The sequence below is a fragment of the Coffea eugenioides genome, chromosome 7 (genome assembly GCF_003713205.1).
Source record: "Coffea eugenioides isolate CCC68of chromosome 7, Ceug_1.0, whole genome shotgun sequence".
Lineage (NCBI taxonomy): Eukaryota > Viridiplantae > Streptophyta > Magnoliopsida > Gentianales > Rubiaceae > Coffea > Coffea eugenioides.
The window spans coordinates 13,634,351-13,659,895 of NC_040041.1; the positions used below are offsets into that span (position 1 = coordinate 13,634,351).

Sequence of the window (25,545 nt, forward strand, 5' to 3'; positions counted from 1 at the left end):
ATATATAGCCACCCTGCTTTGAAAAAAATGGCATGAGAATTTTGAAGATAGCAGAATTGGAGCCGTTCATTAATGGCAAATCCAAATAATTCAGGCATCTGTCACCTCATTGCATTTGTAAATACCCCATCTTGGTATACCATAAGTGGTAAGAAGAAATCTTTACTCACCGACCCTTTTCATTTACTACTACCTACTCTCTTTTTATATGTAAAACAATTTCTACCTTAACTATTGGAGTGACTCAGAGATTTCGATCCCAATCCTTCCTTTGTCTACTTTTTTGTGCATTCCATATTTATCTAGCTAGTAGGACTTTACCAGTACCAGAGGGGAGTTTGAGATGAGGCCGGGGGGAGGGGGGGTGGGGGTGGTGAGGGATAAGGGCTGCAAACAATTAGAATCGAGTCGAATTTTAGGCTATATATTTTAAAAAATATATAAAATAATAAAATATTAGAAATATATATATAATTTTATTATTAAAAAATATATATATATATATATACATACACTTGAACTCGCAAGCGAACGAGTTTAATAATTTTGAACTAAAACTCGAGCTCGAGTTCGATTTGACCAGTTCGAGCTCTGTATTAATTGAACTCGAGTCAAGCTTTGATAAGAGCGACTCGATTTATTTGCAGTCCTAATGAGAGAAGAGAGTTGGGATAGAGCAAGCCTTAGAGCTGGCAATTTGTCCCAAGTCCCAATGGGCTACCCATGCCCAAAGGAACTTTGGGCGGGATGGGTATTATAATTGGTATTGGGTTTAAGTTGGGACACATCCCAACTATACCCATTAATGAATGGGAAAGGATGGGAAATACTTGGGTACCCATTGGACTCAAATGGCAAGGGCTCCGTTTGGATTAGCTGTTTTTGGTAGGTGTTTTTGAAATATTTTATTGTAGCAGTGTATATGAAAAATTTTTACTATAAAATTTTTTTGAAATATTTGATATATTAATATGGATGGGATGTTTCTTGAGTTATTGTATATTACTGTAACATTGTATTTGAAAAACTTATTTTTTGAAAAAAAAAGTCAATCCAAACGGAATCTTAGATTCAAAAATTATCTTTAACAATTTTTATAGTCATACCAGCGAATATAATCTAGTAGTCTTCCTAGTCATTATCCACAAGAATTTCCAGCATTTCAGTTAGTTTAGACCTGTCATCCTTGGACAATGATAAGGATAAATATTCAACATCCTAAGGACCTTGGCCATCTTGATATATGTTGGAATATGGCTGTATATCTATCTTTTCCTTTATTTGTTAATCCAATTTTTGGTGGGAATCTTGAGTATAAAGCACTTGCATGTTTATTTAATAAAACTAAAAGAAATTTAATAAATCAAAAATATTAAAATTATATAAAAATAAAAAATGAATTAAAGGAAAAAAAAATATGTAGAAAATGGATTTGGGTATTGGGCGGGATCAATCTAAACCCATCCCAAAATGATCCCGCCCAAGTTAGTCCCAAAACACATATGGGTAACGTTGGGCCCAAACCCATATGACTCGGTTCCATCTCAAACGCAAGCAAATCCCGCCCATCCCGCCCATTTTGCCACCTCTAGCAAGCCTCAAGCCTCGCCCGAAATTCAAATATTGCTCATTGGAACCATATATAGCATGTTCATTCAATCTGACAGGGAAAAGTACCAGAAATCATATTCAATTTGGATTTGTTGGTTGGTTTTATCATGTTGACGAAACTTGAAAAGCATGGGGGATGATTGATACAGTAGTTAAGATGAATTGGTCAAGTAAATCACAGTGACTAACACATAACCAAGAACCTATCATAACAAACAAGAAGATTTACTTGCCAAAAGCAGTTTGAAATCATCATGAGATGAATTTGAAATTGAAAGATTAGTGCCCTGTTGAATGAATCACTAAAGTTGACCTAACATGAAAAGTTTGGAGGATATTCCTTAGGGTGTTTTTCGATCGTCTCTAGGAGTGTTGTCTCTTGCTCATGGAGATTGGACGGGGGAGCATCATATACATCTGTAAAAATATCTGCAACAGGAGGCTTTTCAACCTGTTCTGCAACTTGAATTGCATGCAGTACCTGAAATAATGTACAACTGATTAAAATCTAGGAGCCATGAAAAAGGCTTAAACATGGATGCTGAAACCATCTTGAAAACACAAGATGAAGAGGAAAAATTTAGCTAAGACCCTCGGGTTCTTAGGATTATTTTGTCGCCAACACAATTGCAGCTAAATGAAGTAGTATCGTTTGAAAACGAATGCTTCATATCCGTTTTACATATCCTTTATTCTAAGTCACATTAGACCAAAAGAACATAAGGTAAAAGGAAAACCCTTTATTATCCTTCACACCCAGGATTATGTCCGCGATCAGTCAAAGATGATGCGAGAAGCAATCATATCATTATTGTGCAAACAAAAAAGTTTAAGACCAAGCATGTCTATGCATTCAATGTGACTTTATTCATAGAGGAATGTATGGAGTTGAACATGGTAAAAACAAGAAACCAAAAGATTTCGTCGAAATTATTGCTAATGACAGGTTCTTCTCTCCATCAAACTAAAAGGGCCGCCATACTTAATACTAAACTTGTTGAAGAGATTAATCAAGCAGGGCAAGCTGTGCTTAACAATGTAACGAGGAAACAGAAATAGAAAAAAAAAAAAGGCATGGTTCTTCTCTCCATTGTTTAAGGCAAAATTCAGTCATGCTGCAGCAAGTGTTGCCGCATAGACTTCTAAGCCTTTCCCATAGCATATTGTCAGTAAAAGTCCTAAGCAAATTTCCCATGGCATATTGTCAGTAAAAGCCCCAATTTATTCTCCATCTAAGGCACCCATCTATCCCATCAGCTGAACAAAGAGGAACATGAGAAGAAGAAGATAGATTGGTAGATACATCAACCAGAATCTTGGAAGACCACAGAATGATGCAGGTGCACTTAGATAATAACAGGAGAAAGGTGTAAGGATAACTATCACATTTTTCTCGATTAGGACTTAACAACTAAAAGAAAAGTAAAAGTGACAATTCCGGAACAAAAATATTAAAATTGTAAAGGGTTAAGGATTTTACCTGCTTTCTGAGGCTGGCTCTTAGTTCAGTTTCAGCATCAGAATCCCACCAACCTTCCTTTTCAAGCCATTTCCTAAATCTGCTTAATGGACACTGTGCAACTCTCCACCATTCAATTTCTTCAGCGGAACGATATCTGGTTGAGTCATCTGATGTGGTATGGTGGCCTCCTCTGTATGTCAGCGCCTGTTGATATAAAAAGCTGATAATATACCATTCTGGACACGATAAGGGGGAAACAACTCCAGATCACAGAATCACCTCAATCAGAACAGGTCTCTGCTCAGTAATGGCCATTTGGCGCGCAGCACGAACGGCACTATAAATAGCAAGAGCGTCATTACCATCTACACGGATGCTATGAACTCCATATGCTTGCCCTCTAACAACAATACCATCACCTTGTATATTCACAAAAGTGCCTTTTAGATCCAGAAATTGTAAATTGCCTATGATTAGACTAAGAGGAGAAAACCTACTCCGAAACTGATCTTCAACAGGGGTACTGATGGCCCATCCATTGTTCCGGCAGAAAAAGATCACAGGTGCCTCCATAACTGCTGCAAAGTTCAAAGCAGCATGGAAATCTCCCTAAAATTGATGATTGAGTCAGAGAGCTATAAAACAGCAGTCATTGCAATAGGCATGAAAACAAAACAAACATGCTCAATATGTTTGCATTTCCAACATCCAGGTAAAAGTGAAATTGTCTCACACTCCAGGTAGATTTGGAAAGAAGAAATGGAAACCTCCAAGAATACTACAGGTATAACTGAAACTGTCTCATACTGAGTTCAATTCTAAGCTTAATGAGGCGCTCCAGAAGCGTTGAGGTTATGGCTGTTTATATGAGAACAAACAAACAAACAAAAAAACACTATACATTAGGATGAGGCTTTTATTCGATGCTTCTGTTCTGTATTATGGTTGTATTAAAACTACCAAAGACTGAATAAAGAAACAGGAATGCTCTCATTAGGATGTAATAATGTATGCCCTGTACAACTACTTGTAAATTCCATTCACTACCATAAACTTTAGAAGAGATGTTCCATCTTTAAATAAACAATAGAATCACACATAAGCATAGAAGGATGCCATACTCTCCTATTGCCATCATAACTGCTAAGTGGTGCAGAAAAACAAGCCATAGAATATAATATCGACATCAAGGAAAATACTGAATAGACAGTAAGGAGTATTATTTCCGAAAGGCAGGGAATCAGATTCGAATTATATTACACAATGAGCACTAGTAATAAAGATGCAAAGAACTAAGATCAAAATATATCATATGATGAGATAGATCAATTTAATGTATAATGACATGATGACATTGATGTCAAAGAAAGGAAAATAATCTTTGAAAGCAGTAAGGCTTTTACTACCGTACTAGTGCCTCCATCTCCAAAATAAGTTATACTGCACGCATTTATGCGATCCATCTTTAGAGAATAAGCAGCACCAACAGCATGTGGAACCTGAGTACTGGAATACAGACACAATTACTAGGAACTATGATTACGATACTCAATATAATTCTATATACATGTAAATACAGGCATGAGAAAGACGAATATCTTACGCAACTGTTGATGCCACGGTGAAATAATTATGCTTGACAGAGCCATAATGCGCTGGCATCTGCCTTCCTTTACAATTATCATTCTTGTTTCCAAAACACTGGTTTGCGAATTCTTGCAGAGTAAATCCCCTCCACAACAGAACTCCAGACTCCCTATACTGCAAAGGATGTAACCAGTTCAAATAGCAGTTGCCTTTTAGACGCATTTATTTTATTGACCATCATAAGATATAATAAAATCATCATATCACAGGTGGACGTGTCAATTGGGAAGACGCTAACTAATTAAAAACAGGTATTGAAATGTATCATGCAAATTCTGGTAAGTTAAAATAATAAGTTTATAAATAAGATCCTTACATCCAGAAGTGAATGAAATAAATGAAGGAAACCCATCTGATACTAAAATTACCAAGAATGAACTTCAGAGTAGCAAACATAAGAACCACTAACTAGTATAGCAAAAAAAGACCCATCCTTTCAAATATTGTGAGGAAAATGACAAGGATAAAAGTTACTTCTTTCCTACAAATGCACCTCAAGGATTGTGCTCAAAGATAAGTAGTGTGGAACCTGATTGAGGTCTTTCCACTTGTTGGCAATGAATTTTGAGGTATTAGCACTAACAAAGTTCCATATCTGGGTTCGTGACAAGTTCTAAGCCACTCCCAAGATTCAACTTTATCATATTCCCCCAACTAATGCCAGGAATGCTTCTTCCAGAACCAAAATATTTGCACCTTTCTGTCATTGCAGTATGGTTACACTATGTCCTTCACTGTTCCACACTTGGCCTCTTATCCTTATCCATCTAACCCTCCAGTCAAAACCTCATTTTAGGAATTGCCAACTACTATTAATTCTTGTGACATGTCCATGCAAATATTACACGAGCTCAGCTTCTTTCCTCTTCCAAGTTATTATTACTCACATTAAAAGAAAAAAGAAAAGAAAAGTTTAGCTATGGGAATAAATTGTACCGTATTATCTCTTTTACTTTGGACGTGTAAGACTACTTTCACACCTCACAGCTTAAAGAATTAAGTTCCCTTTAAGGAAAAATTTAGCATGTGATAATTTGAAGTTATATTAGTCCAAAACATTACTTCTTCAATTGCAAAATGGTACATCAGAAAGCCAGGTCGACACTAATGCAGCTTCTGGAAAAGGTCAGCCATAAGGTAGTTAAATTTAAGCTAACTAGAAGAACTTAGGGCTGCAGTGCTTCAAACTTCAGCAACTCAGATCTACATTAAACATATTTTCACTTCAAATTTATCCTTAAAAACTTTTAACACGAAAATCAGTATATACTTATTGATCCAACTTATTTACAGCTCGTTCCCATGACAAATGTTCATCCTTCACATTGCTAATCAAGAGAGTGTAACTGTGACATCAAAGCTTTGAGTGGTGAACTACTAGCTAGTACCAGGAGTTCCCCTAGGGGTTGCAATATTCCAGATAACTCCCCTTTAGGCTCAAGATATCCATTGACTTCCATCTTGACGGCTCTTTTGCACTGCCATATAACATCCCATCATTATTAATACTGTAATATTTTGTTGAAATAAGGTAATATACAAAGTACTCATTATTTTACAGTCAAATAAATCTAGCTTCCTCTGTTTTATTTATTTTTCCTTTTCTTTTATTTTTTGTTTTAATTTACTAGGATGTTGTTAAATGGCTGACCGAGAATTTTAATGTTATTGCAGTACGTCTTCTCTTTCACTTTCTGTTCATTTTCCTTTTGTTTATTCTGATCTTTTCCCTTTCTTTTATTTCTTTACCTCTCCTTTTCTTTGCTTTGTTCTATACACCGTCTTTCCATATATGCAATGCCATCGGTGACTCTTGCTGGCAATATCCAATCACAACTTGGCAAATCCAAACCACCACCAAACTCATAGTTCTGAGTAGATTATGAATCTAAAGTCACATTGCAGAAAAATATCTACAATAATCTCAAAATTAAAACCCAATTTTGGGTATTTTTTTGCAACTCCATCGCACCTCCAATTACAGGCCAAACTCAGAACAAGACACCCAACTCCAAAACGGTCCTACAATTTTATTTCACAGAATTTGATCAATAACCCTTAACTTAAAAATCTAACTTCACTGGCAAACTAGAGACAGTACGCCCAATTCGTTAAGTAAAACAAAAATTAGCGATAAAATTAAAAAATTCCTGGGGGAGGGAATCTAAGCTCAAGCTTAATCATGTTATCTAAATATAAATCATCATGTATAGATCATTGTGATACTACGGAATAGTGGGACAAAAGGAGAGAGAAGACAGAAAGATAAACTAAATGAGAAAATAGGAGAATGGAGGTTACAGAGGGTAGCAGAGCAAGCAGAAGAAAAGAAGAGGTGATTCGAGTAATTATCAATTAAGAATGCATGATACGATTTGACAACAGATAAATTTATAGGTTCTAAACGCCAAACTAGAGTCCGAACCAAGGTAAACATTCTTTTCTTACAAGAATCTAAACCAAATAGGTGAAATAAACTTCACTAAGATCCTAAATCAACTAATTAAAGGAAATACTAAGAATTCTGAAAATCACTAGCCTATGGTACTGTTAGAGTTTCATGAACAGTGCTGATACAGCATTTTGGATAAGGATGCTACAAGGATAATAAACAATGCTTGTGAAAGTGTCTTTTCCTTTTGCTTTGCTGCATACCCTCTAATCACATTGTTATATAAATAGAAGGGAGATTAAAAGCCTCAAGCTATAAACAACCTACTCAGATTTATGCCAATGCTTCTCACAGAAGATGTCAGTGTTCCAATATAGCTTGTAATTCAGACGCAGCTTCAAATTACTAGTATCGATATTTGCTAATATGAGGATATCCTAAACATGTCATCCTTAACAAGACATGAGCACAAACTGCAGTGCCATATAAATTTAGATTCTAGTCAGTTCTTCAAAAGGTACTACAAGACTTGTAAGACTAATGAAGCAAAGGAACTGCAAGTGTTTACTTCATGAAATTAAAATTTAGGCACACAAATGATGCAAGGGATCTGCAAGTATGGATTTCTTGAAGAGTAGGAATTCAGTAAGGTTGTCAATCTCCTTGAGGAAAGGTTCAAAAGAAAGCATAGATCAGAGGGAGCAAAATCATCCCGACATAAGGTCATGCTTTTAGGATGGTAAAAGAAAAATCTGTCTAATCCTCTGCAGCCTTCATTAGTTTTCAGCTCAATCTTCCTTGCTGTTTGGGAAAATAGCGACAAATCAAATCATGGTGAATATGAAAATTCTCCACATGAATGAGAACACATACTTGAGAACAAACCAGCTTCCAAAGTAAATTCAAGCATAAGCATTACGAATACATAAAATGCTTGCAGAATGGCTTTATGCTCAATAACCTGAGGAAAGACAGGATCGTCCAATTGCAATGCAGCTGCAGATGCTATATTTATTGCCTCTTCTCCTATTGCGGTGACATAGAAGGATATTCTTCCTTGTCTTTGAGCCTCATAGAAAATGGTATCCATAGTCTGAAGCATGGCCATGTAAGTATACATCCTAACGGCAAGTTCATCTGATATCTGAAAACACTTAGAATCCATAAGAGTGCGTCTGTCGACATTGCAGAAAGGATAAGTCATTTGATATAAATACATTCCTTTAACAACCACACAGGCATCCATTCATATGATTTCTATAAATGTACCATTAAATACCTGTACAAAATTGCTAGAGGTTAATTCACCATTCTCATCAAGGATCCGATAGCAGTGAACTCTCTCCTCAAGACCTTCTGGTAAGAAATCTAATTCCGAGGTGAACTTAACGTTTCCCCCAGGAAAATTCAGAACCTAACAATTATACACAGATCTACATGATTTTTCAAGTCTAGCAAAAGATATTTAAACATAAAACCTGGGAAAAATAAAAGCTGAATGTTTCACATATTAGCTTGAAGAACATGATTGGCTAAAACGAACTGCTAATCTAAATTGCCCTTTTAATTCTCAGTCAGAAAGAATTTTAAACTTCAATCAGAATAAACTATTAAGGATCCTAATTTTCAAACTATATATGGTACACAGATATGCATGTGCAGATATATTCCTAGAAGTCCTCTTTTTAATTCAAAGCCTTTTTAATTCAAAGCCCATGTGAATAAAGAGCATGAACCAGAAATATTCATCGAAAACTTGCTCATGAAATTATATTAAATTAGTCTAATGTTACCTCAGGGGTCAAAATTAAGATTATATGGAAAAAATGATTAAGCATCAAACACAACTTAAACCTGTAGTAATGTGTTAAAGGACTGAACTTGTAAGATTACAATTTTTCCTTTGTTTCTGTCTGCAATTTTGCATCTGCAAGCATAATTCATAGTAGCATGATATAGTATGAGTCTTGTGTTAGGTGGGTAAGTTTTTCCATTGTTTCTTTAAAAAAGACTATTTCAGGCACAAAAGAATTTCTTTCGAAGGTTTTGGTAGTCAAGGCCCCAGAAAAAGGAAAAAAGAACAGAACAATGGGCATAAAGCATCTTTAACCACTTGATAGTAAAGCTGCTATACATTTTACCCTTTTCTGTTTTCCCTCTTCCAACTTTGAAGAACCAAAACATTTCTAGACGAATAAAATCTAATTAATATATCACCAAGACAGTCAACCCAATTAATTATCTGGAATTTCATTGCTTGAAGTGGCCAAAAAAATATCAGAACTCTAAGATGAATGCTCTGCACATATTTGTTTCTGGCAGAAGCAAAGAACAGGATTATATGGATCTAGTAGGAATGCTGCAGCCTTTGGGCTCATGGAGACAGTTATGCTACCAAGAAATAAAAATGTCTGGAGATTATAGTGATTTGTTTGTATCGTGTCAGAACTGTCACCTAGAAACATATTGCTGTTAGCTGAATATGACTTTAACAGTAGGATTATTAGAAACTGTCTCTAGCATCTTTTGATGTTGCTCCTATTGTTTTTAAGTTCCCCTTTTACTTGGTATTCAACCCCTTGGCTTACATCGAATTCTGTATTTGACAAATCGAAGTAAGAACAGAATTAAAATAAGTAATTCATACCCATTGAAAAAGCTAATGACATCTGGGACGACATTCAACATATGGAAGCTAAACAACACAGAATACGCAAATAATTTTTCAGAATTTCCATTCAATCAATAGAAACACAGTACAATAAGTCTATTTGCGCATTCGATTAAGTGAATAGTAGTGCTATCAGTCTATAAAAGGATAAAAATGAACCAGATACTCAAAGGTGTTAGCAAATTTCGCATTAATAAGTAGCACAAAGGTAGAACAAAGTCAAAGCATTACTCAATGTACATTCCCGTTTGCGGAAATAAGGACATAAAAAGGGGAAGTTACTGCTAAGGTTGACAAATTTGAGCTCACAGCTCAATCTATTTTCAGGAGTTAGGTAAATTTTTAACATCAATCAAAACCAAAGAACAGTAATTAGCAACTGATTGCCAAGGAACAAACAAATGTCGCTAAGTTAAACTATACCGCAGATAATGATTTGTAATTAACTCAAAAGTAGTGTACAAAACTGCAGTAAATACCTGAGGTCCACCAGAGTTTTGCTTGCAATCCAACTGTTTTTCAGCTTTGAAATGTTCAGAGCGCCAAATGGTGAAAAGGGTCGGTCTATTACATGAACCCGCACCCAGGTTTTTGATTAATCCAGATTGAGATTCCTGATGATGAGAGAAAGAAGCAATCCCAGAACTCTGATGAAACATAACACCAAGAGAACCCAATTTTGGTTTGAGATTATGCATTACAGTTCTTGATTTGGACAAGTAAAAGCCCATAATTGGAAGTCAAGAAAGAATCAAGGTAGATAGTATTGCCTTAGCAGAAAATATGATAAGATTGTTATGGTCTGACAAAAATGTAGTAGCCTTTTTGGCACCGAATATATAACAGTACTAGATTACGAAAGATAGCAGTACTTTCTTTTAAGGGATAATTGCAGAAACCTCCCCTGAGGTTTCTGACATTTACACTGACCTCCCTTGTGATTTGAAAAATTACAATAACCTCCCCTGAGGTTACTAATCCTTTGCAAATTTAGTCCAAACGATTAAAATATTATTTTAGGGAGTGAAATTAGAATTTTGTACCAGATTTTCCCTTTGTGCTACATATCCAATGAATGACAAAGTACTATAAATCAATTAACAATTAATAAATTTTAAGGAGTATAATTTATGGGCAAACATGCATTACTCATTTAAAGTACCAACTCTTTACGAGTATTTTACTTTCAAATATTTAATTATGATAAATATATCAATATTTGTAAGTAAAATTCAAAAATTGTTATAGTAATATTCTTGCAAAAAGGAAATCGATAGGTTATTTATTTAATATAAATTAAATATTTTTTTAAAAAAATAAATGGCCCATAAAATATTAATTTTTTATGTCTTTCATCCATTACACGAGTAAAGTATTCGCTCTTTATGTGCATTTTATTTTGAATCATTTAATTTATGTTAAATACATAAATGTTTGTAACTAAAATTGAAAAAGTGTTATACTAATATTTTTACGGAAGAGAGATTAGTAGGTTTTGTATTTAACAAAAATTAAATATTTGAAAGTAAATACAAATCTGTATTTGAGCGTAAATATTTGTATTAAATTAAATGTTTGAAAGTAAAATACCCTTAAAGAACCGGTACTTTAAATAGTTACCCGCTCTTTATAGGCAAACAAGCATTACTCATTTAAAATACCGACTTTTTACGAATATTTTACTTTCAAACATTTAACTTATGATAAATATATCAATGTTTGTTAGTAAAATTCAAAGAGTGTTACAGTAATATTCTTGTAAAAAGGAAATCGGTAGGTTATTTATTTAATATAAATTAAATATTTTGTTAAAAAAAATGACCCATAAAGTATTAATTCTTTATGGCTTTCATCCATTACATGAGTAAAGTATTGGCTTTTTATGGGTATTTTATTTTGAATCATTTAATTTATGTTAAATACATAGGCTGCGTTTGGTTCCACTGTTTTTACCAAAAACAGTTTTTGTAGTCAATATACAAACGATGGTCAACAGGTTGTATTTAAAATGCTACAGTCCCGCTGAATCCATACGGTACCGTTTAGCAGCCCAAAATGTTAAAACAAGTCCCGTTCCTCCAATCACCTCACCTACAACATTCCCTTCTTCACTTTCCTCTTCACTACAGCAACAACCGAGGACCGCATTCGGACACAAATCACCTCCAGTTAAGAGCTCATATGCTTCTAATCCGTGGATGTTTGGTGGCGCGCAGCTAGAAAAGGCAAGAACCTAGCTTGTCCAAGAGCACATCAGCAGCTTATCGAAGGCTGTTTTTGCAAACCAGTGACCAAGGAGCTGAGTATCCGCAACGCAAAAAGGAACGAGAAGCGACAGGAACTTCTATCAGAAGTACCGAACTAGCGTAATCAGCTTGGTAATCAGCTTGGATTTGGCGTTTCGATCGCGATTCTACTTGCTCAGCGAAGGAGAGTGAAGTTTCCGCCGCTGCTCAGAACGTTGCGCCGTTGAGGTTGGTTGACCTGTTCACTTGATTGGGCCCTAATTAATTTTGAAATGTTCACTTAATAGGGCTACAGTACTTAAATCAATTTTGAAACCGGCATGTTTTGGGGGCTCTGAACTACCATTGTGCTGATAGTATATGGTAGACAGAATGGAATACCTATTTTGAAACCGGCTTCGTTTAATCTCCCCAAATCTACGGTAATTTTGGGAGTAATTTTCTTCAGTTCCGGTTTGGAACTGATTTTTGCAATTCACACTGGCATCTTCACCATTTATTTGCTTTCAATTCTCTTCCCCGCATATACTTTTTGTGCTTGAGATTAGTCAGGACACAGGGGACGTATACCAACGTATCCCAGAAAAAAATATTTAGCTTGTCTGCACTTGCCCATTTCTAGTGTGCATAGGAGATATTTTAGTAGCAACTCATGCTATATATGCATCGTGTTAACTAAATGAATATCAACCTAATTGCCTTCCAAGTATTAGATAGTTGATAAGTTTGTGAGCTGTTAGCTTAAATTGATCCGTATATTAATGCCTGTTATCTGTGAATAGGGTATTTGTTCCTACACTTTAATTTTGTGTAAGAAATTTGATCAGTTGGGAGATTTACATATGAAGCACCACTGCTATTTTTCTAACTAGTTATTGCAATTGGATTACTGAAATTATATGGCCCCTGTGATATGCTGGGCCAAGCTGGTGGAATATCGATTATTTACAGCGGCTGTTGTTGTTGTACTTGAGCTGCCTTTCTTAATTAGTGAAGTTTTATTGGGTGGGCTCGCGAAATTTTAATTAGTCCTACGCAGCGGTTGCAAATTGAGGACCTTTTAGCTGTGACTCATTTGGTTTTGAATGCAACATAAGCTGGCCTTATTCGAAATTAGTCTCTAGTTCTTATGTGAAGCTGTTTTGGACCTGTGAGAGTTTTGTCCCATAATATGATAACCTGACCTGAATTTCACTTTCTATTTTGGAACTGTTTTATTTGCTTGGTACATTAAAATGGATGATATTTTGTGAACATTTTATGCGTAAAGCCTGGTAATAGCATTTTAAAAAGTACCTTGTACAAATTTTTAGGATTGTGATGCCCCCTGTGACTCGGAGTGCTTCGAAGGGTAAGGCCCAACTATTGTGACAATTAATTATTAAAAATTCTGATCACAAACAGCTGTAGTGCTCGGCTTTTTAACTTGCCTTATTTACAGCTTTGCAAACGACTAGGGGTGCTAACCGTTGTTCTTTATATTCGGCTACGGGAGAAAACGATTTGCGTCATTGTATAACAAAACTACTTCAAGGTGAGTTATAACTGACTAGGTGAAAAATTTCTGTAGATGCTGTCCCAATATTGGCTTAGATTGTATCTAATTTCCCCTCAATTAAGGCGACCCTAAGCCTGTTTTCTGGTTTTGACTTTCCTAAAGAAAACAAAGATGCCCAAACCAAAAGGTCCTAAGGAACGTATCAATTTCACGCCGAAGATGGAAACTGCCATTGCTGAACAGCTTCTGAACATGCATAGGAATGGGGAAATATCATCACAGACCATCGGGAGCCACGTTGTCCCTCAGATTACTAGGATGCTCACTGAGACTTTCGGGGTTTCATTCTCCCGCGATACTATTCGGTCGAAGTACTATGCGCTTCAGAACTTAACTAGGCTTTACATTTCGTTCAAGAAGCGTGGCACTGGTATGGGCTGGGACTCAACCAACTTCACCTTCATGATGGATGATGAGCGATGGAGTCATCTACTTCAGGTATAATACTTAGTCCTATCCTTTAGCTTATACGCTGTTATCGTTATATATTTTCTTTTATAAGCTTGGTTTATAGAATTTTGGTAGGTTTTTTGACCATTATTAGTTGTATGTATTGTTCAGCTGTGGAATTTGCCTTAGTTATTTGTAAAAGTTGTTTCTTCCTAACAGCTGTTGTGTTAAATTGTTAATTGGGCTTTTGCTTATTTTTAAAACCTGTTTTGTTCTTTTGTAGGTCAACCAGGGATACAATAGATTTAGGAATCGGTGCTGTCTGGTCTTCCATTTGCTTGAAGAAGTCTTCATGAATCAGGGGGCTACTGGGGATTTTAGCGCCGGCTTTGGAGTATCGCCCCTCAATTCGGGCGATGAATTGGAAATGGAACACGCTGCGAGCAGAGGTAGGGGCAATGGGGTTGTGGATGTCGATTCATCAGATGGAGGAGATGCCGTTCCTGTGACCCGGAAAGGGAAAGAGAAGGTTACGAAGGGCAAAGGGAAAGAGAAGGTTAAGAAGCGCAAATCGGGGGACATGTCAACTGAGTCATTCTTTGCGCCGTCCTCCCCCCAATTCCAGAAATACGTCCGGGTTTTAGACAGCATCGAGACACGATTGAGCGGTAAAGGGAGCTCTGGGATCTCCGGTTCGGTCTCTTCTCCTGCTAAGAGCAATAAGGCTCCAGTTGATGAAGACGAGGAGCTGGTGGCTGCTTTGGCCACTTTGAGCAGTCTGAATTTGGACCGAAGTGTGCGCTTCCAGATGGCTGATCTGCTAAGGAATCGGCATGAGCGTCTCATTTGGTTCTTATGCGCGGACGACGAGGACCGCCTTGCCTTTGTCAGACATCGAGGCTTCCTCCCCCCCCCCTTAGCATCTCGTTCAATCCAGCCCAAAACTATTGCGGCAGCCTTCGTCTTAGTTTTCCCCATGCCATAAATGGATTTGATCTATTCGTGCGGATTTATGTAGTTGGAGTTGACATTGGCCTGTGTTATTCATTTCTTTACTGTACCGTGGACCCAATTTAGTTTTTTTTTTTTTTCTTGTGAGATGAAGTTGAGGTTACAAAAATTTCGGATAATTTATTTGGTTGCGTTTATAAATGTTGGTTGAATTGTTTACAAACTATTATTTGTTGGGAATGGTGCAAGGATTTTCATTTTGTGTGACAGGAGTTGCCGCTACATTTTCTTGTGAGCCGATGGTCATCTTTGTTAGTATATTTTTTAACATTTGGAGCTGGTTCCGGTTATTTCTGAATACCATCTGCATGTTCAGGGACCATCGTGTGTTAAATAATTTGAGTGTGCTTCTCAATATTGGTTGCAGTAGTGCTTCTCAGTATTGGTTGTTAGGAAATAGTGCAATGCCGTATATATTAGGGAGCCATGTTCCTAAATTAATTTTATTGGCATCATTTAATATCTATTCTTTGGGTTTTTCTGTTATCACATTCACACCGGGGCCTGTTATCATTTTATCCTTGTGCCATTCAGGGAATGTTTACATAATTTACTTGTGCTGGGGATAGCAATATTGGCTGATGTTCACTAAATATCAATTGTGGCCCCGTAAAAGTGCAATGGCTAATAGTTTGTGTACTCATAGTTGGCATATAAATTGGCAGGTTTTCGTGTTTTCTAGTATTAATTACTCACAGTTATTTTCTCAGATAGCTAGGTTAATGTCTGCTAAAATAAACTCCTTATTCAGTTATTTTCAAAATAATATTTGAACTTGTTTGCTACACACTGTACGATATTTACTTATTCAACTTGTGAGTCTTTATATGAAATGGTTGAACTTGTTTAATTATTTCACCTGTGTACAAGGATAGTTGACATTTTTTGGATCCATTATATTATTGGCGTTCCCCAAATGTGCCTGTGAGTGTTTATAATTATTAAGTGAACTTATATATAAAATAAACTTGTTAGGAGATTTACTTATTGCACTTTTGACACTTTGTAATAAATGGTTGAACTTGTTTAATTATTTCACTTGTTTAATCTATGATTAAGAATATTTCAGGTTATTTTAGGCATAGGGTTTTGTCTATTTTTTTCTTCATATTGAGGATATTGCTATTAATTTATTTGTGAGTGTTTATAATAATGGGTTGAACTTATTTAGTAGAATTTGTTGGGGATTTCACCAATTGACTCAATTGGTTTACATGGATATCAACCTTTAAATGAGGTTGTGAGTTAACATACGAGGAATTAAGTGCTTATTTCCTCTTTTAGTATTCATAGTTACACCGTTTTTGCATTATATTGAGGATATCAACCTAATGTTTTCGTGTTATTAGTCATATATAATGCTTGGATGTTTGTTTCTTTAAAATTATTTCTTGGAATCTCGTCATCAATTGAGGTTATTATTTCTTGGTTGATAATATTTCACTTGTACTACTAGAATAGGGTTTCATGTTCTTCAATCACTTGGCCAATTTCAGAGTTCAAAGTTGTTGCTGTGCGAAGATGGACAACGATGGGCACATTCAAGGAGGTCAACTGGATGACGAGCTAGATGATGAGGAGCTCGACAACATCCTTATGTACGTCGTATTATTGGGTTTCATGTTCTTTTTCCAGGATACACATCAGCAGGTCCCAAGAAGACGAAGAGTACGAGATAGCGCGCTGTCAGGGAGAGATTATGTGCTTGAGATTATTAACGGACATGAAGACCGAATTATTCAGAATATGCGCTTGGATGTTCCTCAATTCCTTTTGTTGTGCGATTTATTGCTTAATCGGGGTTACTGGCATGCATATCCTTCTCAAAGAGTGGGGGTACATGAATCCGTTGCTTTAACCCTAATGTGCCTGAGCCATGATGAGCGGCACCGGGTGTTAGCCGAGCGGTTCCAGCACTCAACGGAGACGATTGATCGACACGTTCGTCGTGTCTTACGAGCTTTGGTTCGGCTAGGTCGTGATCTCGTTAGGCCAAGAAACGTCGATGACACGCATCCTCGGATCTTGAACAATGGTTTGCTCATGCCGTGGTTCCGAGTATGTATCTCATTTTTAGTTGGACATGCACTTTCATGTAGGTTTCTGCGAGCATGTGAAACTTATAGCCAAACTTATTTCACTTATATAGGATTGTGTGGGAGCTTTAGATGGGACCCACGTATCCGCTTGGTGCAGAGCAGAGGTAAGAGAGAGGTTCAGAAATCGGCATGGCGACTTATCCCAGAATATACTTGCTGCCTGCGATCATGATATGCGGTTTGTCTTTGTTCGGGTCGGCTGGGAGGGTAGTGCTCATGATGCCAGAATTCTCCAAGAGACCTTGCTTGATCCGGCCTCAGGATTTCCAATGCCACCGCAAGGTAATTTAATTGAAATGCCTTTTTAGAATATGTCTGGTAACGAATTACTTTTATAATACAAGGCAGTAGGAAATAGTCTCTTATGTATTTGACAGATTATTTACAGCATTTGTTTCCGTAATAAATGAGTAGGGGCTATAACATGAAACCTATCATTAAATCAACAGGAAAATATTATGCAGTAGATGCTGCCTACAGAAATATGCCGGGGTTTATGGCTCCGTTTAGGGGTGCACGTGGCACACCTCATGAGCGAGCAGCTAAAGCGCTGTTCAATAGGCGACATGCATCAGTTAGGAATATTATTGAGCGTACATTTGGAGTTCTTAAGAAGCGATTTCCAATACTCAAAGGTCCAATGCAGAACTACCTGATAGCAACGCAAAATAATATTGTGCTTCCATGTTGTGCTCTTCACAATTTTATGCGCGATTATGTGCCGAATGATGAGTACTTCAATGAAGAAGCGATCAATGGTGCCTTTGCAGATGCACACATAGCAGGGGAACAAGTGCAGATGGGTCAACCTATCGATATGTCGCAGCAGGGCATAGATAACTGGAATGAAGATCGGCGGGCAATGGCGGCGCACATGTATGTGAATGCTAATAACTAGACTCTAGTGCTTGGCCTAGGACCAAAAGTGTGTTAAATCAGCTTCCGATTTGTACTTAAATGTTTAATTCACGTTCCTGGTGAATGAGGGATTACTTTTAATTTGGCTCCAGTTAATTGTGTTATTGCTTGTCCAGGGATTTGCACCTTTGTATTATATTTGGGGACTCATACTTTGCTCTACAACCTCAGTAAGTATTGAGTTTGCCGGTTTAGTTCACGTGAGTTTGTGAATGGTGACGTACGAATAAGTCATGACCGAGTTAAGTTCTAGGCACATTTTTTACAGTGCAAAATTTGGTTTAAACTTTGCCAACTACTTTAGGAAATTGCGGGAGGGGACATAATTTAATGGCCATTATTTTGCAAACATAGCGAACGTATTGGCCAATTACACATTTGGACCCTTAGATCCCCTGTTTTGGGGGTGTTACACATAAACTAGTTTTTGAAATACATTAAAAATTTTTAAAAAGTACTATAAAAGGTAAAAGCAAAAATTAGTTCCGTTTTTTTTAAAAAATTTTCAAGAATGTATCTCAAAATATTTTCTAAAAACTTTTCTATTCTTAAATATTTCGGCTGCGTTTGGTTCCACTGTTTTTACCAAAAACAGTTTTTGTAGTCAATATACAAACGATGGTCAACAGGTTGTATTTAAAATGCTACAGTCCCGCTGAATCCATACGGTACCGTTTAGCAGCCCAAAATGTTAAAACAAGTCCCGTTCCTCCAATCACCTCACCTACAACATTCCCTTCTTCACTTTCCTCTTCACTACAGCAACAACCGAGGACCGCATTCGGACACAAATCACCTCCAGTTAAGAGCTCATATGCTTCTAATCCGTGGATGTTTGGTGGCGCGCAGCTAGAAAAGGCAAGAACCTAGCTTGTCCAAGAGCACATCAGCAGCTTATCGAAGGCTGTTTTTGCAAACCAGTGACCAAGGAGCTGAGTATCCGCAACGCAAAAAGGAACGAGAAGCGACAGGAACTTCTATCAGAAGTACCGAACTAGCGTAATCAGCTTGGTAATCAGCTTGGATTTGGCGTTTCGATCGCGATTCTACTTGCTCAGCGAAGGAGAGTGAAGTTTCCGCCGCTGCTCAGAACGTTGCGCCGTTGAGGTTGGTTGACCTGTTCACTTGATTGGGCCCTAATTAATTTTGAAATGTTCACTTAATAGGGCTACAGTACTTAAATCAATTTTGAAACCGGCATGTTTTGGGGGCTCTGAACTACCATTGTGCTGATAGTATATGGTAGACAGAATGGAATACCTATTTTGAAACCGGCTTCGTTTAATCTCCCCAAATCTACGGTAATTTTGGGAGTAATTTTCTTCAGTTCCGGTTTGGAACTGATTTTTGCAATTCACACTGGCATCTTCACCATTTATTTGCTTTCAATTCTCTTCCCCGCATATACTTTTTGTGCTTGAGATTAGTCAGGACACAGGGGACGTATACCAACGTATCCCAGAAAAAAATATTTAGCTTGTCTGCACTTGCCCATTTCTAGTGTGCATAGGAGATATTTTAGTAGCAACTCATGCTATATATGCATCGTGTTAACTAAATGAATATCAACCTAATTGCCTTCCAAGTATTAGATAGTTGATAAGTTTGTGAGCTGTTAGCTTAAATTGATCCGTATATTAATGCCTGTTATCTGTGAATAGGGTATTTGTTCCTACACTTTAATTTTGTGTAAGAAATTTGATCAGTTGGGAGATTTACATATGAAGCACCACTGCTATTTTTCTAACTAGTTATTGCAATTGGATTACTGAAATTATATGGCCCCTGTGATATGCTGGGCCAAGCTGGTGGAATATCGATTATTTACAGCGGCTGTTGTTGTTGTACTTGAGCTGCCTTTCTTAATTAGTGAAGTTTTATTGGGTGGGCTCGCGAAATTTTAATTAGTCCTACGCAGCGGTTGCAAATTGAGGACCTTTTAGCTGTGACTCATTTGGTTTTGAATGCAACATAAGCTGGCCTTATTCGAAATTAGTCTCTAGTTCTTATGTGAAGCTGTTTTGGACCTGTGAGAGTTTTGTCCCATAATATGATAACCTGACCTGAATTTCACTTTCTATTTTGGAACTGTTTTATTTGCTTGGTACATTAAAATGGATGATATTTTGTGAACATTTTATGCGTAAAGCCTGGTAATAGCATTTTAAAAAGTACCTTGTACAAATTTTTAGGATTGTGATGCCCCCTGTGACTCGGAGTGCTTCGAAGGGTAAGGCCCAACTATTGTGACAATTAATTATTAAAAATTCTGATCACAAACAGCTGTAGTGCTCGGCTTTTTAACTTGCCTTATTTACAGCTTTGCAAACGACTAGGGGTGCTAACCGTTGTTCTTTATATTCGGCTACGGGAGAAAACGATTTGCGTCATTGTATAACAAAACTACTTCAAGGTGAGTTATAACTGACTAGGTGAAAAATTTCTGTAGATGCTGTCCCAATATTGGCTTAGATTGTATCTAATTTCCCCTCAATTAAGGCGACCCTAAGCCTGTTTTCTGGTTTTGACTTTCCTAAAGAAAACAAAGATGCCCAAACCAAAAGGTCCTAAGGAACGTATCAATTTCACGCCGAAGATGGAAACTGCCATTGCTGAACAGCTTCTGAACATGCATAGGAATGGGGAAATATCATCACAGACCATCGGGAGCCACGTTGTCCCTCAGATTACTAGGATGCTCACTGAGACTTTCGGGGTTTCATTCTCCCGCGATACTATTCGGTCGAAGTACTATGCGCTTCAGAACTTAACTAGGCTTTACATTTCGTTCAAGAAGCGTGGCACTGGTATGGGCTGGGACTCAACCAACTTCACCTTCATGATGGATGATGAGCGATGGAGTCATCTACTTCAGGTATAATACTTAGTCCTATCCTTTAGCTTATACGCTGTTATCGTTATATATTTTCTTTTATAAGCTTGGTTTATAGAATTTTGGTAGGTTTTTTGACCATTATTAGTTGTATGTATTGTTCAGCTGTGGAATTTGCCTTAGTTATTTGTAAAAGTTGTTTCTTCCTAACAGCTGTTGTGTTAAATTGTTAATTGGGCTTTTGCTTATTTTTAAAACCTGTTTTGTTCTTTTGTAGGTCAACCAGGGATACAATAGATTTAGGAATCGGTGCTGTCTGGTCTTCCATTTGCTTGAAGAAGTCTTCATGAATCAGGGGGCTACTGGGGATTTTAGCGCCGGCTTTGGAGTATCGCCCCTCAATTCGGGCGATGAATTGGAAATGGAACACGCTGCGAGCAGAGGTAGGGGCAATGGGGTTGTGGATGTCGATTCATCAGATGGAGGAGATGCCGTTCCTGTGACCCGGAAAGAAAGGGGGCAAAGGGAAAGAGAAGGTTAAGAAGCGCAAATCGGGGGACATGTCAACTGAGTCATTCTTTGCGCCGTCCTCCCCCCAATTCCAGAAATACGTCCGGGTTTTAGACAGCATCGAGACACGATTGAGCGGTAAAGGGAGCTCTGGGATCTCCGGTTCGGTCTCTTCTCCTGCTAAGAGCAATAAGGCTCCAGTTGATGAAGACGAGGAGCTGGTGGCTGCTTTGGCCACTTTGAGCAGTCTGAATTTGGACCGAAGTGTGCGCTTCCAGATGGCTGATCTGCTAAGGAATCGGCATGAGCGTCTCATTTGGTTCTTATGCGCGGACGACGAGGACCGCCTTGCCTTTGTCAGACATCGAGGCTTCCTCCCCCCCCCCTTAGCATCTCGTTCAATCCAGCCCAAAACTATTGCGGCAGCCTTCGTCTTAGTTTTCCCCATGCCATAAATGGATTTGATCTATTCGTGCGGATTTATGTAGTTGGAGTTGACATTGGCCTGTGTTATTCATTTCTTTACTGTACCGTGGACCCAATTTAGTTTTTTTTTTTTTTCTTGTGAGATGAAGTTGAGGTTACAAAAATTTCGGATAATTTATTTGGTTGCGTTTATAAATGTTGGTTGAATTGTTTACAAACTATTATTTGTTGGGAATGGTGCAAGGATTTTCATTTTGTGTGACAGGAGTTGCCGCTACATTTTCTTGTGAGCCGATGGTCATCTTTGTTAGTATATTTTTTAACATTTGGAGCTGGTTCCGGTTATTTCTGAATACCATCTGCATGTTCAGGGACCATCGTGTGTTAAATAATTTGAGTGTGCTTCTCAATATTGGTTGCAGTAGTGCTTCTCAGTATTGGTTGTTAGGAAATAGTGCAATGCCGTATATATTAGGGAGCCATGTTCCTAAATTAATTTTATTGGCATCATTTAATATCTATTCTTTGGGTTTTTCTGTTATCACATTCACACCGGGGCCTGTTATCATTTTATCCTTGTGCCATTCAGGGAATGTTTACATAATTTACTTGTGCTGGGGATAGCAATATTGGCTGATGTTCACTAAATATCAATTGTGGCCCCGTAAAAGTGCAATGGCTAATAGTTTGTGTACTCATAGTTGGCATATAAATTGGCAGGTTTTCGTGTTTTCTAGTATTAATTACTCACAGTTATTTTCTCAGATAGCTAGGTTAATGTCTGCTAAAATAAACTCCTTATTCAGTTATTTTCAAAATAATATTTGAACTTGTTTGCTACACACTGTACGATATTTACTTATTCAACTTGTGAGTCTTTATATGAAATGGTTGAACTTGTTTAATTATTTCACCTGTGTACAAGGATAGTTGACATTTTTTGGATCCATTATATTATTGGCGTTCCCCAAATGTGCCTGTGAGTGTTTATAATTATTAAGTGAACTTATATATAAAATAAACTTGTTAGGAGATTTACTTATTGCACTTTTGACACTTTGTAATAAATGGTTGAACTTGTTTAATTATTTCACTTGTTTAATCTATGATTAAGAATATTTCAGGTTATTTTAGGCATAGGGTTTTGTCTATTTTTTTCTTCATATTGAGGATATTGCTATTAATTTATTTGTGAGTGTTTATAATAATGGGTTGAACTTATTTAGTAGAATTTGTTGGGGATTTCACCAATTGACTCAATTGGTTTACATGGATATCAACCTTTAAATGAGGTTGTGAGTTAACATACGAGGAATTAAGTGCTTATTTCCTCTTTTAGTATTCATAGTTACACCGTTTTTGCATTATATTGAGGATATCAACCTAATGTTTTCGTGTTATTAGTCATATATAATGCTTGGATGTTTGTTTCTTTAAAATTATTTCTTGGAATCTCGTCATCAATTGAGGTTATTATTTCTTGGTTGATAATATTTCACTTGTACTACTAGAATAGGGTTTCATGTTCTTCAATCACTTGGCCAATTTCAGAGTTCAAAGTTGTTGCTGTGCGAAGATGGACAACGATGGGCACATTCAAGGAGGTCAACTGGATGACGAGCTAGATGATGAGGAGCTCGACAACATCCTTATGTACGTCGTATTATTGGGTTTCATGTTCTTTTTCCAGGATACACATCAGCAGGTCCCAAGAAGACGAAGAGTACGAGATAGCGCGCTGTCAGGGAGAGATTATGTGCTTGAGATTATTAACGGACATGAAGACCGAATTATTCAGAATATGCGCTTGGATGTTCCTCAATTCCTTTTGTTGTGCGATTTATTGCTTAATCGGGGTTACTGGCATGCATATCCTTCTCAAAGAGTGGGGGTACATGAATCCGTTGCTTTAACCCTAATGTGCCTGAGCCATGATGAGCGGCACCGGGTGTTAGCCGAGCGGTTCCAGCACTCAACGGAGACGATTGATCGACACGTTCGTCGTGTCTTACGAGCTTTGGTTCGGCTAGGTCGTGATCTCGTTAGGCCAAGAAACGTCGATGACACGCATCCTCGGATCTTGAACAATGGTTTGCTCATGCCGTGGTTCCGAGTATGTATCTCATTTTTAGTTGGACATGCACTTTCATGTAGGTTTCTGCGAGCATGTGAAACTTATAGCCAAACTTATTTCACTTATATAGGATTGTGTGGGAGCTTTAGATGGGACCCACGTATCCGCTTGGTGCAGAGCAGAGGTAAGAGAGAGGTTCAGAAATCGGCATGGCGACTTATCCCAGAATATACTTGCTGCCTGCGATCATGATATGCGGTTTGTCTTTGTTCGGGTCGGCTGGGAGGGTAGTGCTCATGATGCCAGAATTCTCCAAGAGACCTTGCTTGATCCGGCCTCAGGATTTCCAATGCCACCGCAAGGTAATTTAATTGAAATGCCTTTTTAGAATATGTCTGGTAACGAATTACTTTTATAATACAAGGCAGTAGGAAATAGTCTCTTATGTATTTGACAGATTATTTACAGCATTTGTTTCCGTAATAAATGAGTAGGGGCTATAACATGAAACCTATCATTAAATCAACAGGAAAATATTATGCAGTAGATGCTGCCTACAGAAATATGCCGGGGTTTATGGCTCCGTTTAGGGGTGCACGGGGCACACCTCATGAGCGAGCAGCTAAAGCGCTGTTCAATAGGCGACATGCATCAGTTAGGAATATTATTGAGCGTACATTTGGAGTTCTTAAGAAGCGATTTCCAATACTCAAAGGTCCAATGCAGAACTACCTGATAGCAACGCAAAATAATATTGTGCTTCCATGTTGTGCTCTTCACAATTTTATGCGCGATTATGTGCCGAATGATGAGTACTTCAATGAAGAAGCGATCAATGGTGCCTTTGCAGATGCACACATAGCAGGGGAACAAGTGCAGATGGGTCAACCTATCGATATGTCGCAGCAGGGCATAGATAACTGGAATGAAGATCGGCGGGCAATGGCGGCGCACATGTATGTGAATGCTAATAACTAGACTCTAGTGCTTGGCCTAGGACCAAAAGTGTGTTAAATCAGCTTCCGATTTGTACTTAAATGTTTAATTCACGTTCCTGGTGAATGAGGGATTACTTTTAATTTGGCTCCAGTTAATTGTGTTATTGCTTGTCCAGGGATTTGCACCTTTGTATTATATTTGGGGACTCATACTTTGCTCTACAACCTCAGTAAGTATTGAGTTTGCCGGTTTAGTTCACGTGAGTTTGTGAATGGTGACGTACGAATAAGTCATGACCGAGTTAAGTTCTAGGCACATTTTTTACAGTGCAAAATTTGGTTTAAACTTTGCCAACTACTTTAGGAAATTGCGGGAGGGGACATAATTTAATGGCCATTATTTTGCAAACATAGCGAACGTATTGGCCAATTACACATTTGGACCCTTAGATCCCCTGTTTTGGGGGTGTTACACATAAACTAGTTTTTGAAATACATTAAAAATTTTTAAAAAGTACTATAAAAGGTAAAAGCAAAAATTAGTTCCGTTTTTTTTAAAAAATTTTCAAGAATGTATCTCAAAATATTTTCTAAAAACTTTTCTATTCTTAAATATTTCGGCTGCGTTTGGTTCCACTGTTTTTACCAAAAACAGTTTTTGTAGTCAATATACAAACGATGGTCAACAGGTTGTATTTAAAATGCTACAGTCCCGCTGAATCCATACGGTACCGTTTAGCAGCCCAAAATGTTAAAACA

The 25,545-nt window shown here is 37.4% G+C and overlaps 4 protein-coding genes across 4 annotated transcripts; 3 read left to right on the top strand and 1 right to left on the bottom strand.

The window, feature by feature from the left end:
- Window positions 1-1,727: 1,727 nt before the first annotated feature.
- Window positions 1,728-10,569, bottom strand: LOC113778865 (2-oxoisovalerate dehydrogenase subunit alpha 2, mitochondrial-like). Its single transcript, XM_027324387.1, has 9 exons — window positions 10,263-10,569; window positions 8,392-8,526; window positions 8,074-8,256; window positions 4,677-4,834; window positions 4,480-4,579; window positions 3,571-3,682; window positions 3,353-3,492; window positions 3,092-3,277; window positions 1,728-2,092 (listed from the first exon to the last, which is right to left on the bottom strand). Exons 1-9 carry the CDS (start codon window positions 10,512-10,514, stop codon window positions 1,925-1,927), a joined length of 1,434 nt encoding a protein of 477 aa, XP_027180188.1. The 5' UTR covers window positions 10,515-10,569; the 3' UTR covers window positions 1,728-1,924.
- Window positions 10,570-13,746: 3,177 nt separating this feature from the next.
- LOC113776964 lies at window positions 13,747-14,962 on the top strand. Its single transcript, XM_027322015.1, has 2 exons — window positions 13,747-14,025; window positions 14,261-14,962. The coding sequence occupies exons 1-2, from the start codon at window positions 13,747-13,749 to the stop codon at window positions 14,960-14,962; spliced, it is 981 nt and encodes a 326-aa protein (XP_027177816.1).
- Window positions 14,963-16,509: 1,547 nt separating this feature from the next.
- Window positions 16,510-17,985, top strand: LOC113776965 (protein ALP1-like). Its single transcript, XM_027322016.1, has 3 exons — window positions 16,510-17,046; window positions 17,138-17,369; window positions 17,537-17,985. Exons 1-3 carry the CDS (start codon window positions 16,510-16,512, stop codon window positions 17,983-17,985), a joined length of 1,218 nt encoding a protein of 405 aa, XP_027177817.1.
- Window positions 17,986-23,350: 5,365 nt separating this feature from the next.
- Window positions 23,351-24,826, top strand: LOC113776966 (protein ALP1-like). The gene is made up of 3 exons (XM_027322017.1): window positions 23,351-23,887; window positions 23,979-24,210; window positions 24,378-24,826. The coding sequence occupies exons 1-3, from the start codon at window positions 23,351-23,353 to the stop codon at window positions 24,824-24,826; spliced, it is 1,218 nt and encodes a 405-aa protein (XP_027177818.1).
- Window positions 24,827-25,545: the final 719 nt, after the last annotated feature.